The sequence below is a fragment of the Bombina bombina genome, chromosome 11, assembly GCF_027579735.1.
Source record: "Bombina bombina isolate aBomBom1 chromosome 11, aBomBom1.pri, whole genome shotgun sequence".
Classification (NCBI taxonomy): Eukaryota; Metazoa; Chordata; class Amphibia; order Anura; family Bombinatoridae; genus Bombina; species Bombina bombina.
In genome coordinates, this window is record NC_069509.1 from 4,647,979 (window position 1) to 4,666,051 (window position 18,073).

Genomic DNA, 18,073 nt, shown 5'->3' on the forward strand with positions numbered 1-18,073 from the left:
CTAATTTGTGTGAGAAAAATGTTGGGTTTTATATCCTTTTTATATGGAACATGGCCTGTATTTTTTCCACATGGTTTAGCGCTGCAGTGATTAAATGTGACACTTTCTTCCCTCCATAACTTAATATCCCTGTAGGAACCACTGGAGGAAAGACGCCGAAAACAGAAGGTAGAGCGTCTGGATAGAATTCACTGTCTCAACGACAAGAGGTGTGGTTTGACTCCGGTGTATGGCATAGAGATTCTCCAGCTGTGCAACTTCCAGAAGTGTGGAACAAGTGCTGATAAATTGCCGGAATTCTGGCTCCAGACTTCTGCCATTAATCGATGCATCCTCACTCCAGAGGAGCGCCTGGAGCAACTGAGACCCCTTATAGAAAGGTAACTGTGGTATCTGACTTTGCAAATAATAATGGATCCAGTTATACTGGTTGGCATAAGGTTACCTCTTGGCAAGCCTGTATTGATGATAGTCACCCCGTGTGCTTATTTCAGAGTGGTGCCAATTATTAGCTGTACCACCTGGATATGTGTTCAGCTAGTTCCCAGTACTGCATTGCTGCTTTAGCACTGGCAGCAGTTTAAGGGATGTTAAACAGATTATTATATAAACGGTGTAATTATGCATAGTTAAGGATCTTTGCAGTATAGTTTTATTTTGTACCCTTTTTCGGTTTTATTTTCTGTAAATTAAAGGGTCCCGCCATGTTTGAACTTAAGTTGCCACCTATCAGATTCGTCTGCTGAAGACAATTAGGGACAGATATAAAACAGTCAATATAGGAGACGGTAAAAGGGATTCCACAAAGATAAATAGAAAACTAGTTAAAAATGTAGTTTCTATAAGTTAATAGACGCCACCATGTGTGAATACAACTAATATTATTGTATAAAAATATCTACACATTACTCTGAGGATAATCTATGTTTTGAATACATCATTATATCAAACATTTATTACTGTTTAATGTCCATTTTAAACACAGATATATGAAACAGTGTAACAACCTTGAGGGTATGTGTTAAGTGTGTTAAATATTATAGGGACACAACCCAAATTTTTTCTTTCATGATTCAGATAGAGCAGCAATTTAATCAACTTTCTAATTTACTCCTTTTATTATTTTTTTCCTTCATTCTCTTGCTATCTATTTGTAAAGCAAGAATGTAAGTTTAGAAGCTGGCGTATTTTTGGTCTACAACCTGGGTTGTGCTTGCTGATCGGTGGCTATATGCACCCACCATTAAAAAGTGCTGTCCAGAGTCTAAACCAAAAATTGTCTGGCTCCTTAGCTTAGATGCCTTTTTCAAATAAAGATAGCAAGAGAACGTTGCTTAAAATTGCATGCTCTATCTGAATCATGAAAAAAAAAATGTGGGTTTAGTATCCCGTTAATAGAGAGAGGTGAAGTCCACGCCATGGGGGCTATGGTGGACTGTACTAGACCTTTGGGCATTGATTTGGTGAACTCATGAAAAGTTATGATGGATTATTACAAAGCCGGTGCGCGCCTCCTTTATATGTGATGGCGCCCAGATGTCTTATCTGTAAGCTGGTGCTTCACTCATAGAAAAGGACAGGTGACCTGTAAGCAGTTTGTCCCCCATCAAGATGGTTCCCAGACGTCTTATGTGTAAGCTGGTGCCTCCCTTCTATTAGAGGACAGGAGACTAACGGCAGGTGAAGCGTGGTGGATACACTAAGCGCTCTGAGCTCCTCTAGCAAGCTAAAGCGATCTTGCTCACTTCTCTCTCCTTTGCTGGCCAATAATACCTATATGTCAGGAGAGTCTTATAAAAGCTGATGGGGACATTGGCCTCTGTCGCTCCAGGCCATTGCCACGCCTAACTCTGTTGAACTGGAGATAGCCTTGCATCCCTGTAAATGTGAAATCAAAGCTGTACGCCTATGAAATCTGGTATGAGGAGTCAGACGGTAAGCTGCTGCCTACAGATAACTGGGGCACCACGGTCCCGCCGCCAAGGCTGATAGCTGCTGCAGGGCGAAAGGTGTCACAAAGCAGCTCGCTGTGAGGGTTAAGAGTGGATAGCACCATATCTTTTGAAGATGAGCTGAGAATCTGATGACCCGCAAGTAAGTTTATTTCTTATGACTGAAAAATTGATCATAGTGTATGTGCTATTGTTTATCACAACATAGTCTAATCAAGGGGTTTGTCCCAGTATCCATTGATATCCAGTGATTACGCATGTTGGAAATGAGCTACTCATTTCTTTCATGTAATTGGCAAGAGTCCATGAGCTAGTGACGTATGGGATATACAATCCTACCTGGAGGGGCGAAGTTTCGCAAACCTCAAAATGCCTATAAATACACCCCTCACCACACCCACAATTCAGTTTTACAAACTTTGCCTCCTATGGAGGTGGTGAAGTAAGTTTGTGCTAAGATTTCTACGTTGATATGCGCTTCTCAGCTTTTTTGAAGCCTGATTCCTCTGAGTACAGTGAATGTCAGAGGGATGTCAAGGGAGTATCACCTATACTATGCAATGGTTTCCCTAACGGGGATCTATTTCATAGGTTCTCTGTTATCGGTCGTAGAGATTCATCTCCTACCACCCTTTTCAGATTGACGATATACTCTCATATTCCATTACCTCTACTGATAACTATTTCAGTACTGGTTTGGCTATCTGCTATATGTGGATGGGTGTCTTTTGGTAAGTATGTTTTCATTTACTTAAAGGGACACTGAACCCAATTTTATTCTTTTGTGATTAAGATAGAGCATGAAATTTTAAGCAACTTTCTAATTTACTCCTATTTTCATATGTTCTTTATTCTCTTGGTATCTTTATTTGAAATCCAAGAATGTAAGTTTAGATGCCGGCCCATTTTTGGTGAACAACCTAGGTTGTTCTTGCTGATTGGTGGATAAATTCTTCCACCAATCAAAAACTGCTGTCCAGAGTTCTGAACCAAGAAAAAAAGCTTAGATGCCTTCTTTTTCATATAAAGATAGCAAGAGAACGAAGAAAAATTGATAATAGGAGTAAATTAGAAAGTTGCTTAAAATTGCATGCTCTATCTGAATCATGAAAGAAAAATTTTGGGTTTTGTGTCCCTTTAAGACACTCTCAGCTATGGTTTGGCACTTTATATAAAGTTCTGAATATATGTATTGTACTTATATTTGCCATGATTCAGGTTTCAGTATATTTCCTTTTTTGCAGACTGTCAATTTCATATCTTGGAAATGCATTTTTAAGAAAAAATTATTTCTTACCTGTGGTTTAGTCTCTTTCAAATTGACTCTTTTTAAAAAAAAAAAAAAATTTAAAAAATTGCAGGCTGTATTAGGCTCGCGAGGGCGCGAAGATACCAAAAATTATTGCGTCATTCTTGGTGCAAGATTTTTTGGCGATAAAGTTACATTCGTTGATGCAAATTCGTCATTTCCGGCGTCTTAGTTGGCGCCGAGTCCTTCACAAAGTTGCGTCATATGTTTTTCTGTTTTTTGTGCGTCATACTTGGTGCCAAATATTTTTATTATTTAAGACCCATTCCTTTTGCCTCTGGCCTTTTTTCTATGTCAGAGGGCTATGCTGTTTGCATTTTATTCCCATTCCTGAAACTGTCATATAAGGAAATTGATAATTTTGCTTTATATGTTGGTTTTTTCTTTTATATTTTGCAAGATGTCTCAATCTGTTCCTGTCTCAGAATCTACTGCTGGAATCCTGCTGCCTGACATCGGTTCTACCAAAGCTAAGTGCATTTGTTGTTAACTTGTGGAGGCTATACCTCCAGCTGTGGTTTGTAATAGTTGTCATGATAAACTTTTACATGCAGATAATGTTTCGATCTGTAGTAGTTAATTACCTGTTGCTGGTCCATCAACTTCTAATGCTCAGGATATTCCTGTAAATTTAACATGATTTTTTTTCTGATTCCATTTAGAAGGCTTTGTCTGCCATTCCGCCTTCTAATAAAGGTAAAAGGTATTTTAAAACTTCTCATAGAGTTGATGAAATTTCAAATGACAGACAACATTCTGATTTATCTATCTCTGATGAGGATCTGATTCAGAAGATCCTGCCTCAGATATTGACACTGACAAATCCTCTTATTTATTTAAAATGGAGTATATTTGTTCTTTATTAAAAGAAGTGTTGATTACATTAGATATGGAGGAGACTAGTCCTCTTGATATTAAAACTAGTAAACGTCTAAATTCTGTTTATAAACCTCCTGTGGTTATTCCAGAGGTTTTTCCAGTTCCTGATGCTATTTCAGATATGATTTCAAAGGAATGGAATAGGCTAGGTGGTACTTTTATTCCTCCTTCAAGGTTTAAAAAATTGTGTCCTTTACCAACTGATAGATTGGAGTTTTAGGAAAAGATCCCCAAAGTTGATGGGGCTAGCTCTACTCTTGCTAAGCGTACAACTATTCCTACGGAAGATAGTACTTCTTTTAAAGATCCTTTAGATAGAAAACTTTTATCTTATCTAAGGAAGGCTTATTTATATTCAGGTCATCTTTTAGGCCTGCAATTTCTTTGGCTGATGTTGCAGCTGCTTCAACTTTTTGGTTGGAAACTTTAGCGCAACAAGTATCGGATCATAATGTGTCTAGCATTGTTAAATTAATTCAACATGCTAATAATTTCATTTGTGATGCCATTTTTTATATCATCAAAATTGATGCTAGATATATGTCTTTAGCTATTTTAGCTAGAAGAGCTTTATGGCTTAAATCTTGGAATGCTGATATGACTTCTAAATCAACATTGCTATCTCTTTCTTTCCAAGGTAATAAATTATTTGGTTCTCAGTTGGATTCAATAATTTCAACTGTCATTGGGGGGAAGGGAGCTTTTTTGTCTAAGGGTAAATTTAAAGCTTTTAACCGTTTTCGTTCCTTTCGACTTAATAAAGAACAGAAATCTAATCCTTCCCCTAAGGAATCTGTTTACAATTGGAAGCCTTATTCAATCTGGAATAAATCCAATCCATTTAAGAGATCTAAACCAGCCCCCAAGTCCACATGCGGGTGCGGCCCTCATTCCAGCTCAGCTGGTAGGGGGCAGATTAAAGTTTTTCAAAGATGTTTGGATCAATTCAGTCCAAAATCATTGGATTCAAAGCATTGTCTCTCAGGGGTACAGAATAAGTTTCAGAGTAAGACGCTTGTGAGAAGGTGTTTTTTTTCTCACGCATTCCAGTGAACCCAGAGAAAGTCCAGGCTTTCCTGAAGTGTGTTTCAGACCTGGAGTTATCAGGGGTAATCATGCCAGTTCCTTTTCAGGAACAGGGTCTGGGGTTTTATTCAAATCTATTCATTGTCCCAAAGAAAGAAAATTCATTCAGACCAGTTCTGGATCTAAAGATTTTGAATCGTTATGTAAGGGTACCGACATTCAAAATGGTGACTATAAGGACTATTCTACCTTTTGGTCAGCAAGGGCATTATAAGTCCACAATAGACTTACTGGATGCATATCTTCATATTCCAATTCATCCAGATCACTATCAGTTCCTGAGATTCTCTTTACAAGACAAGCATTACCAATTTGTTGCTCTTCCTTTTGGCCTAGCGACAGCTCCAAGAATCTTTTCAAAGATTCTCGGTGCCCTACTCTCTGTAATCAGAGAGCGGGGTATTGCAGGTTCGTAAATCTGTTTCTAGAAACATTTATTACCGGGTTTGGAAGACTTACATTTCATGGTGTTCTTCTCATAAATTTTCTTGCCATTCTTTTAGACTTCCTAGAATTTTACAGTTTCTTCAGGATGGTTTGGATAAAGGTTTGTTTGCAAGTTCCTTGAAAGGACAAATCTCTGCTCTTTCTGTTTTATTCCACAGAAAAATTGCTTAACTTCCTGATATTCTCTGTTTTGTACAGGCTTTAGTTCGTATCAAGCCTATTAATTAAATCAATTGCTTTCTTGGAAAGTGTTGTTCCTTTTGGCCATCTCTTCTGCTAGAAGAGTTTCTGAATTATCTGCTCTTTCTTGTGCATCTCCTTTTCTTTTTCAAGATACGATGAGTCCACGGATTTCATCCTTATTTGTGGGATTACGCCTCCTGGTCAGCAGAAGGAGGAAAATAGCACCACATCAGAGCTGTATAAATAGCTCCTCCCTTCCCTCCCAACCCAGTCATTCTCTTTGCCTGTGTTAGAAAGATAGGAGATGGCAAAGTGAGGTGTTAGTAAAGATTCTTCAGTCAAGTGTTTATTATTTTAAAAGTAGTGCCAGTGAGTGCTGCTTTGTTCTAGGGTGTAGCCTAGACCAGATCAGTCTCTTCAGTAAAAAGAGGAGCATTTGGTGGCTTTAAAGCAATAGGAACTGGTGGGACATAATTCTCACTGTGCCTCCTATACATATTTGCTGCCCTAATATAGATAGCCTAAGCACTTTTAACTCAGGCTGATCTTCGTCCACAGGGCTATGGGAGGGAGAAGACCTCTGAAAACCTGCTTGACGGCCATGCTGTCGCACAGCGTTTAAGGTAAGTGCTAACTTTTTTATTTCTGGGGACACAATCCATTCAGAAGAAAGTGAGCACTACTTTACATTTTCTTCTACAAGATATGACGAGTCCACGGATTTCATCCTTACTTGTGGGATTTATCCTCCTGCTAACAGGAAGTAGCAAAGAGCACCACAGCAGAGCTGTATATATAGCTCCTCTCTTCCCTCCACCCCCAGTCATTCTCTTTGCCTGTGTTAGTAATAGGAAGAGGTAAAGTGAGATGTTAGTTTTAGATTCTTCAATCAAGAAGTTTATTTTAAAATGGTACCAGTGAGTACAATTTTCCTCAGGGAGATATCATCAGTCTGGATTCCTAAGAGGAATGAAGAGATCCCTTTTCTTCCCTGAGGTTGATGATCTTAGCAGACGTTACTAAGATCCATTCTGGTTCCCACAGAGCTTCTGAAGGTAGTGCAAGAGAAAACTTCAGTGTGGAGAACAGTGTCATGCTACAAGCAGCATTGAGGTATGTTCAGTCTTTTATTTCTGAGGAGACTTGCTGTATCAGAACCGTCTGACATTATTCCCTGTAAGGGAAAGGGGTAAGCAGTAGACCTATATGGTTTAGGGTGTTTACTGATATTCCTGTTTTACTCATATTGATACTACGGTTATGTATCTTTATAAGGGGCTTGACACTGGGAGAGGCAGCTGCAACGTTTTATTTCATATTGGGTGAAAGATCCTATCGATAAGATATAAGTGTGAGTGAAGGGGACTACATGGCTTTTTACAAACCGCTTCCCATGTTATTAGGCAGACTGTTGATGCGACGTCCATAGTGTGCAGGGCCTATTTCGTGCGCTCAGACGTGCAGTTTCTTCTCTCTAGAAGGCAGCAGGCACTTGCTCCGGTGGGACCTAAGGTTTAATATCAGTCACCGGATCGTTATTGAGTCAATCTTGTGTACCCAGGGGGCAGGGGCTGTTATCATTATTTAAAGTTTATTTTCAGAATAAAAAGACTCCTTAAAAGATGATTTAGCTTTTTCTCATATGATGCAATAATTTTTGGCAAATTTGAACTTCTGAGTTGGGGGTCAGGGAACTTTTGTCTGAGGGAGAACTTTCGGAATCAGGAAGTGTTACCTCAGACAGATTCGGGCATCATGTCCTTTAAATTTAAGCTGGAACACCTCCGCCTGTTACTTAGGGAGGTTTTAGTGACTCTGGATGACTGTGACCCTATTATGGTACCACCATAGACATTGTGTAAAATGGACAAATATCTTTATGTTCCTTCTGATGTTTTTCCGGTTCCCGAGAGAATCTTGGAGATTATAAAGGAGGAGTGGGACAGACCGGGTATAACGTTCTCTCCTCCTCATACATTTTCTTAAAATTAGACCATATCAGACACCATTCGGGACTCTTGGCAAACTGTCCCTAAGGTGGAGGGAGCTATATCTACCCTGGCTAAGCGTACAACTATTCCTATTGAGGACAGTTGTGCTTTCAAAGACCCTATGGATAAGAAATTAGAGGGTCTTCTAAAGAAATGATTTATTCATCAGGGTTTCCTTTTACAGCCGACAGCCTGCATTGTTCCAGTTACTACTGCAGCGGCTTTCTGGTTTGATGCCTTATAAGAGTCTCTTAAAATTGAGACTCCTTTAGAGGATATTTTAGATAGAATTAGGGCGCTCAAACTAGCTAATTCTTTTATTATAGATGCCGCCTTTCAAATTGCTAAGTTGGCGGCTAAACATGCAGGATTTGCCATTTTAGCGCGTAGAGCGTTATGGTTAAAATCGGGGTCTGCTGATGTGTCATCTAAGTCAAATGCTTGTGGCTATTCCTTTCAAGGGTAAGACCCTATTCGGGCCAGAGTTGAAGGAAATCATTTCTGACATTACTGTAGGTAAAGGTCACGCTCTACCTCAGGATAAGTCTGTTAAGATGAGAGGTAAGCAAAATAATTTTCATACCTTTCGGAACTTTAAAGGTGTACCCTCTTCTTCCTCTTCCTCCACAAAGCAGGAAGGGAATTTTGCTCAGGCCAAGTCCGTCTGGAGACCCAACCAGGCTTGGAACAAGGGTAAACAACCCAAGAAGCCCGCTGCTGCTACAAAGACAGCATGAAGGGGCGGCCCCCGATCCGGGACCAGATCTAGTAGGGGGCAGACTTTCTTTGGTCAGGCTTGGGCAAGAGATGTTCTGGACCCCTGAGCACTGGAAATCGTGACCCACGGGTATCAACTGGAATTCAAAAATTTTCTCCCAAGAGGGAGATTTCTTCTTTCACGATTATCTGTAAACCAGATAGAGAGGCGTTCTTACGTTGTGTAAAAGACCTCTCTACTATGGGAGTAATTCGTCCCGTTCCAAGACTAGAACAAGGACAGGGGTTTTACTCAGATCTTTTTGTGGTTCCCAAAAAAGAGGCAACGTTCAGACCTATTTTAGATCTCAAGAGTCTAAACAAGTTTCTCAGAGTCCCATCTTTCAAGATGGAGACCATCCGAACAATTTTACCAATGATCCAGGATGGTCAATATATGACTACCGTGGACTTGAAGGATGCATACCTTCATATTCCTATCCACAAGGATCATCATCAGTTCCTAAGGTTTGCCTTCCTGGACAAACATTTTCAGTTTGTGGCTCTTCCCTTCGGGTTGGCCACAGCACCCAGGATCTTCACGAAGGTCCTAGGGTCCCTTCTGGCGGTTCTCAGGCCGCAGGGCATAGCAGTGGCGCCTTATCTGGACGATATTTTGATTCAGACGTCAACTTATCATCTGACAAAGTCTCATACAGACACAGTGGTGTCCTTTCTGAGAACTCACGGGTGGAAGGTGAATCTAGAAAAGAGTTCACTAATTCCACAGACAAGAGTTCCCTTCTTGGGAACTCTGATAGATTCTATAGACATGAAGATGTTTCTGACGGAGGTCAGAAAGTAAAAACTTTTAAATACATGCCGAGCCCTTCAGTCCAATCCTCGGCCATCAGTGACTCAGTGTATGGAGGTAATTGGATTAATGGTGGCGGCAATGAACATCATTCCGTTTGCTCGGTTTCATCTCAGACCACTGCAACTGTGCATGCTCGGACAGTGGAATGGGGACTATGCAAATTTATCTCCTCCAATAAATCTGGATCAGGAGACCAGAGACTCTCTTCTTTGGTGGTTGTCACCGGATCATCTGTCCCAGGGGACGTGTTTCCGCAGACCCTTGTGGGTGATAGTGACAACGGACGCCAGTCTAGTGGGCTGGGGTGCAGTCTGGAATTCCCTGAAGGCTCAGGGTGTATGGACTCAGGTGGAGTCTCTACTTCCAATCAATATTCTGGAATTGAGAGCAATATTCAATGCGCTTCAGGTATGGCCTCAGTTGGCTTCGGCCAAATTCATCGGATTCCAGTCGGACAACATCACGACTGTGGCTTACATCAATCATCAGGGAGGAACGAGGAGTTCCTTAGCGATGACAGAAGTATCCAAGATAATTCTATGGGCGGAGACCCACTCTTGTTATCTGTCAGCAATCTACATCCCAGGAGTGGACAACTGGGATGCAGACTTTTTAAGCCGACAGGCTTTTCATCCGGGGGAGTGGGAACTCCATCCGGAGGTATTTGCCTCACTGATTCTCCGATGGGGCAATCCGGAATTGGATCTCATGGCGTCTCGACAGAATGCCAAGCTCCCGAGATACGGATCCAGGTCAAGGGATCCTCAGGCCGAACTGATAGATTCCTTGGCAGTGCCTTGGTCGTTCAACCTAGCTTATGTGTTTCCACCGTTTCCCCTCCTTCCCCGAGTGATTGCTCGGATCAAACACGAGAGGGCTTCAGTAATTCTAATCGCACCTGCGTTGCCACGCAGGACTTGGTATGCAGATCTAGTGGACATGTCCTCTCTGCCTCCGTGGAAACTTCCAGTGAGACAGGACCTTCTCATTCAAAGTCCTTTTCAACATCCAAATCTAGTTTATCTGCAGCTGACTGCTTGGAGATTGAACGCTTGATTTTATCTAAGCGGGGTTTCTCTGAGTCGGTCATTGATACTTTGATTCAGGCGCGTAAGCCTATCACCAGAAAGATTTATCATAAGATATTGCGTAAATATCTTTTGTGGTGTGAATCCAAGGGCTACTCATGGAGTAAAGTTAGGATTCCCAGGATTCTGTCTTTTCTCCAAGAAGGATTGGAGAAAGGTTTATCAGCGAGTTCCTTAAAGGGACAAATTTCTGCCTTGTCAATTTTGCTACACAAACGTTTGTTCCAGATGTTCAGTCTTTTTGTCAGGCTTTAACCAAAATTAAGCCTGTATTTAGACCAATTGCTCCGCCCTGGAGTTTGAATTTAGTTCTTAATGTTCTTCAAGGGGTTCCGTTTGAACCCATGCATTCCATAGATATTAAGTTATCTTGGAAAGTTTTGTTTTTGGTTGCTATTTCTTCTGCTCGTAGAGTTTCTGAGCTTTCAGCACTACAATGTGACTCACCTTATCTTCCATTCTGATAAGGTGGTTTTACGTACCAAACCTGGTTTCCTTCCTAAGGTTGTTTCTAATAAGAATATTAACCCTTTAAGGACACAGCTTTCAGTTTGCTCAATTGTTTTATGACAGAAAAATTCTGTCATATGTCCTTAAGAGGTTAATCAGGAAATCGTTGTTCCTTCATTATGTCCTAACCCTTCTTCTAAGAAGGGAGCGTATGTTGCATAACCTGGACGTGGTCCGTGCCCTGAAGTTTTACTTGCAGGCGACTAAGGTTTTCCGTCAATCATCTTCATTATTCTTTTTTTTTTCTGGAAAGCGTAGGGGTCAGAAAGCTACGGCTACCTCCATTTCTTTATGGCTGAAGAGTATCATCTGTCTGGCATATGAGACTGCTGGACAGCAGCCTCCTGAAAGAATTACGGCTCATTCTACTAGGGCTGTGGCTTCCTCCATGGGCTTTTAAAAACGATGCTTCTGTTGAACAGATTTGCAAGGCTGCGACTTGGTAGTCTCTTCACACTTTTTACAAATTTTACAAATTTGATACTTTTGCTTCTTCTGAGGCTGTTTTTGGGAGAAAGGTTCTTCAAGCAGTGGTGCCTTCAGTTTAGGTCTCTGTCTTGTCCCTCCCTTTCATCCGTGTCCTGTAGCTTTGGTATTGTATCCCACAAGTAAGGATGAAATCCGTGGACTCGTCATATCTTGTAGAAGAAAAGTAAATTTATGCTTACCTGATAAATTAATTTCTTCTACTATATGAAGAGTCCACGGCCCACCCTGTCATTTTTAAGACAGATTTACATTATATTATATTTTTTATGAACTTCAGTCACCTCTGCACCTTTGGCTTTTCCTTTCTCTTCCTAACTTCAGTCGAATGACTGGATGTGGAGGGAAGGGAGGAGCTATATAGAAAGCTCTGCTGTGGTGCTCTTTGCCACTTCCTGTTAGCAGGAGGATAAATCCCACAAGTAAGGATGAAATCCGTGGACTCGTCATATCGTAGAAGAAATTTATCAGGTAAGCATAAATTTTCTTTTCTCTTGTTAAGTGTGTTCAGTCCACGGGTCATCCATTACTTATGGGATATATTCTCCTTCCCAACAGGAAGTTGCAAGAGGATCACCCAAGCAGAGCTGCTATATAGCTCCTCCCCTCACATGTCATATCCAGTCATTCTCTTGCAACCCTCAACAAAGAAGGAGGTCGCGAGAGGAGCTAGAGTTTTTACTTAACTATTCTTCAATCAAACGTTTGTTATTTTAAATGGCACCGGAGTGTGCTGTTTTTCTATCTCAGGCAGTATTTGGAAGAAGAAACTGCCTGCTTTTTTTTTTCTATGATCTTAGCAGGCGTAACTAAGATCCACTGGCTGTTCTCGACATTCTGAGGAGTGGGGTAACTTCAGAAACTGGGAATAGCATGCGGGGTCCTCCGCAAATGAGGTATGTGCAGTACTTTATTTTCTGGGAATGGAATTGACTAAGAAAATACTGCTGTTACCGTATGATGTAAGTACAGCCTTAAATGCAGTAGTGGCAACTGGTATCAGGCTGATAAATGTATGCGCAGTAGAGTTATTTTCTAGGGACTAGAATTTGACTGAGAAAATGCTGTTAAAACTGAAATAATACTTAAGCCTTATCTGCAGTGGTAGCGACTGGTAGCAGGCTTAGTGATAACTTTGCATGACATTGGAAAATGTTGTTTTTTTAATAAAACGTTTACTGGCATGTTATTCGTTTTTGTGAGGTGCTTTGGGCATGATTTTTTTCCACATGGCTAACATATTTTTCTGCATGGAAACCGTTATATCAGGGCTCCCACTGTTGTGATAGGAGTGGGAGGGACCTTGTTTTAGCGCCTTGTTGCGCAGTTAAAATTCTAGCACAGTCTTCCTGCTTCTTCCTCCTTGATCCAGGACGTCTCTAGAGAGCTCAGGGGTCTGCAAAATTCATTTGTGAGGGAGGTAATCAGTCACAGCAGATCTGTGACAGTGTGCTGACTGTGATTAAAAGCGTTAAATCTTAATTGATATCTGTTTTATCCGTTTTTGGGTATTGAGGGGTTAATCATCCTTTTGCTAATGGGTGTAATCCTCTGCTAATAATAAACTTCTTGTTAAGAATTGTTTAATTATATCTGTATTTTTGAAGGGCTGCAGCGTTTTTTATATTGCTTGTAAACTTATTGAAAGTGATTTCCAAGCATGCTAGTTTCATTGCTAAGTCTGTTTAAACATGTCTGATTCAGAGGAAACTGTTTGTTCATCATGTTCAAAAGCCAATGTGGAGCCCAATAGAACGATGTGTACCAATTGTATTGATATTGCTTTGAATAAAAGTCAATCTGTACCGATAAAGAAACTATTACCAGACAACGAGGGGGAAGTTATGCCGCCTAACTCTCCTCACGTGTCAGTACCTGCGTCTCCCGCTCGGGAGATGTGTAGGATTGAGACGCCAAGTACATCTAGGCCCTTACAAATCACTTTACATGATATGGCTAATGTTATGAAAGAAGTATTATATAATATGCCCGAATTAAGGGGCAAACGCGATAGCTCTGGGTTAAGGACAGAGCGCGCTGATGACACGAGAGCCATGTCTGATACTGCGTCACAATTTGCAGAACATGAGGACGGTGAGCTTCATTCTGTCGGTGACGGTTCTGATCCGGGAGACCGGATTCAGAAATTTCAAATTTTAAATTTAAGCTTGAGAACCTCCGTGTGTTACTAGGGGAGGTATTAGCGGCTCTGAATGATTGCGACACGGTGGCAATTCCAGAGAAATTGTGTAGGTTGGATAGATATTATGCGGTACCGGTGTGTACTGACGTTTTTCCTATACCAAAAAGACTTACAGAAATTATTAGTAAAGAGTGGGATAGACCCGGTGTGCCTTTTTCCCCTCCCCCGATATTTAGAAAAATGTTCCCTATAGACGCCACCACACGAGACTTATGGCAGACGGTCCCTAAGGTGGAGGGAGCAGTTTCTACGTTAGCCAAGCGTACCACTATCCCGGTGGAGGATAGCTGTGCTTTCTCAGATCCAATGGATAAAAAATTAGAGGGTTATCTTAAGAAAATGTTTGTTCAACAGGGTTTTATATTGCAGCCTCTTGCATGCATTGCGCCTGTCACGGCTGCAGCGGCATTCTGGTTTGAGTCTCTGAAAGAGGCGATTCGCACAGAGCCATTGGATGAGGCTTTGAGCAAAGTTAGAACCCTTAAGCAAGCTAATGCATTTGTTTCAGATGCCGTAGTACATCTAACCAAACTTACGGCTAAAAATTCCGGATTCGCCATACAGGCGCGCAGAGCGCTCTGGCTTAAATCCTGGTCAGCGTATGTAACTTCCAAGTCTAAGCTACTTAACATTCCTTTCAAAGGGCAGACCTTATTCGGGCCCGGCTTGAAGGAAATTATTGCTGACATTACTGGAGGTAAGGGCCACGCCCTTCCTCAGGACAGGGCCAAACCAAAGGCCAAACAGTCTAATTTTCGTGCCTTTCGTAACTTCAAGGCAGGAGCAGCATCGACTTCCTCCGCTCCAAAACAGGAAGGAACTACTGCTCGTTACAGACAGTCATGGAACAAGGGCAAGCAGGCCAGAAAGCCTACTCCCGCCCCTAAGACAGCATGAAGACAGGGCCCCCTATCCGGAGACGGATTTAGTGGGGGGCAGACCTTCTCTCTTTGCCCAGGCTTGGGCAAGAGATGTGCAGGATCCCTGGACATTAAAGATTATATCTCAGGGATACCTTCTGGATTTCAAAACCTCTCCTCCACAAGGGAGGTTCCATCTTTCGAGGTTATCGACAAACCTAGTAAAGAAAGAGGCATTTCTATAATGTGTACAAGACCTCTTAATCATGGGAGTGATCCACTCAGTTCCGCGATCGGAACAGGGACAAGGATTTTACTCAAATCTATTTGTGGTTCCCAAAAAAGAGGGAACCTTCAGACCAATCTTGGACTTAAAGATCTTAAACAAATTCCTAAGGGTACCATCGTTCAAGATGGAAACCATTCGAACCATCCTACCCATGATCCAAGAGGGTCAATATATGACCACGGTGGACTTAAAGGATGCTTACCTTCATATACCGATTCACAAAGATCATTATCGGTACCTAAGGTTTGCCTTTCTAGACAGGCATTACCAGTTTGTGGCTCTTCCCTTCGGGTTAGCCACGGCCCCGAGAATTTTTGTGAAGGTTCTGGGCTCACTTCTGGCGGTACTAAGACCACGAGGCATAGCGGTGGCTCCGTACCTAGACAACATTCTGATACAAGCGTCAAGTTTTCAGAATGCAAAGTCTCATACAGAGATAGTTCTAGCATTTCTGAGGTTTGCATGGGTGGAATAGGTGAACGGGAAAAGAGTTCATGTTACCCACTCACAAGGTTCCTTTCTAGGAGACTTCTATAGATTCTGTAGAGATGAAGAATGATCTGACGGATTCCAGGTTATCAAAGATTCTCAATGCTTGGCCGTGTCCATCATTCCGTTCCAAGCCCATCAGTAGCTCAGTGCATGGAGGTAATCGGCTTAATGGTCGCAGGCAATAGGACATAGTGGCCATTGCGCGCCTGCAATCTCAGACCCGCTGCAACTATGCAATGCTCAGTCATGTGAACGGGGATTACTCAGATCTGTCCCCTTTGCTAAATCTAGACCAGGAGACCATGAGATTCTCTTCTCTGGTGGTTGTCACTGGTTCATCTGTCCAAAAGGAATGACCTTTCGCAGACCAGATTGGACCGATTGTAACAACGGATGCCAGCCTTCTAGGCCTGGGGAGCAGCTCTGAATTCCCCTGAAGCGGGGCTCAGGGATCGTTGGACTCAGGAGGAGAAACTCCTTCCAATAAACATTCTAGAATTAAGAGCAATATTCAATGCTCTTCTAGCTTGGCCTCAGTTAGCAAAACTGAGGTTCATCAGATTTCAGTCGAGACAATATCACGACTGTGGCTTACATCAATCATCAAGGGGGGAACCAGGAGTTCCCTAGCGATGTTGGAAGTCTCGAAGATAATTCGCTGGGCAGAGTCTCACTCTTGCCACCTGTCAGCGATTTACATCCCAGGCGTAGATGAACTGGGAGGCGGATTTCCTAAGTCGCCAGACTTTTCATCCGGGAGAGTGGGAACTTCACCCGGAGGTATTTGCTCAACTGATTCGTCGTTGGGGCGAACCGGATCTGGATCTCATGGCATCACGCCAGAACGCGAAGCTTCCTTGTTACAGATCCAGGTCCAGGGACCCGGGAGCGGTGCTGGTAGATGCATTAGCAGCCCCTTGGGTTTTCAACATAGCTTATGTGTTTCCCACCATTTCCGTTGCTACCTCGGCTGATTGCCAGGATCAAACAGGAGAGGGCATCGGTAATTCTGATAGCGCCTGCGTGGCCACGCAGGACCCTGGTATGCAGACCTAGTGGACATGTCCGTCCTGTCCACCATGGTCTCTTCCTCTGAGGCAGGGACCTTCTAATTCCAGGGTCCTTTCAACCATCCAAACCTGGAAATTGAACACTTGATTCTATCAAAGCGTGGGTTTTCGGATTCGGTTTTTGATACATTTTAATACAGGCGTCGGAAGAACCTGTGACCAGAAAAATTTACCATAAGAGTATGGCGTTAAATATTTATATTGGTGCGAATCCAATGAGTTACTCATGGAGTAAGGTTAGGATTCCTAGGATATTGCTTTTCTACAAGAGGGTTTAGAAAAGGGTTTATCCGCTAGGTTCGCTAAAGGGACAGATTTCAGCTCTGTCTATTCTTTTACACAAACGTCTGGCAGAGAATCCAGACGTCCCAGGCCTTTGTCAGGCTTTGGCTAGAATTAAGCCTGTGTTTAAAGCTGTTTGCTCCTCCGTGTGAGCTTAACTTGGTTCTTAAAGTTCTTCAGGGTGTTCCATTTTGAACCCCTTCATTCCATTGATATTAAGCTTTTTATCTTGGAAAGTTTTGTTTTTTGATGGCTATTTCCTCCCGCCTCGAAGATCTCTCTGAGTTATCTGCCTTACATTGTGATTCTCCTTATCTGATCTTTCATTCAGACTAGGTAGTCTGCGTACTAAACCTGGGTTTTTGCCTAAGGTTGTTTCTAACAGGAAATATCAATCAAGAGATTGTTGTTCCATCATTATGGTCCTAATCCTTCTTCAAAGAAGGAATGTCCTTTTGCATAATCTAGACGTGGTCTGTGCTCTGAAGTTCTACTTACAGGCAACTAAAGATTTTAGACAAACTTCTTCTCTGTTTGTCGTTTACTCTGGACAGAGGAGAGGTCAAAAGGCTTCCGGGCTACCTCTCTCTCTTTTTGGCTTCGTAGGCATAATACGTTTTAGCCTATGAGACTGCTGGACAGCAGGCCTCCTGAAAGAATTACAGCTCATTCCAGCTAGAGCTGTGGCTTCCACCTGGGCCTTTAAGAATGAGGGCCTCTGTTGAACAGATTTGCAAGGCTTCACTTGGTCTTCACTTCATACTTTTTCCAAATTTTACAAATTTGACACTTTCGCTTCTTCGGAGGCTGGTTTTTGGGAGAAAGGTTCTACAGGCAGTGGGTTCCTTCTGTTTAATGTTCCTGCCTAGTCCCTCCCATCATCCGTGTACTTAGCTTTGGTATTGTGGTATCCCATAAGTATGGATGACCTGTGGGACTGAACACAACGAAATCATAAATTTATGCTTACCTGATAAATTTATTTCTCTTGTAGTGTTTCAGTCCACGCCCACCCTGTCTCTTAAGGCAGGTTCTAAATTTTAAAATTATAACTCCAGTCACCACTGCACCTTATAGTTTTCTCCTTTCTCGTCTTGTTTCGGTCTCGAATGACTGGATATGACATGTGAGGGGAGGAGCTATATAGCAGCTTCTGCTTGGGTGATCCTCTTGCAAACTTCCTGTGGGAAGGAGAATATATCCCATAAGTAATGGATGACCCGTGGACTGAACACACTACAAGAGAAATAAATTTATCAGGTAAGCATAAATTATGTTTTTTCACATGTCAAGGGTTAAAAAGGTTGGGTTCCTTATTGTGATGGGACTAGATCTATTTTTGAGACACTGGGATAGAATCCTCCATAGTCTAA

At 42.0% G+C, this 18,073-nt stretch overlaps 1 protein-coding gene across 1 annotated transcript in view; it reads left to right on the forward strand.

Annotated features, from left to right (window-relative positions):
* Positions 1 to 18,073, forward strand: part of SRCAP (Snf2 related CREBBP activator protein) — a gene marked incomplete at its 3' end in the record, with an annotated part of 711,452 nt that overhangs the window by 561,586 nt on the left and 131,793 nt on the right. Inside the window, 1 exon segment of the mRNA XM_053695102.1 lies at positions 136 to 380. Within this exon segment, the coding sequence (XP_053551077.1) occupies positions 136 to 380 (245 nt within the window).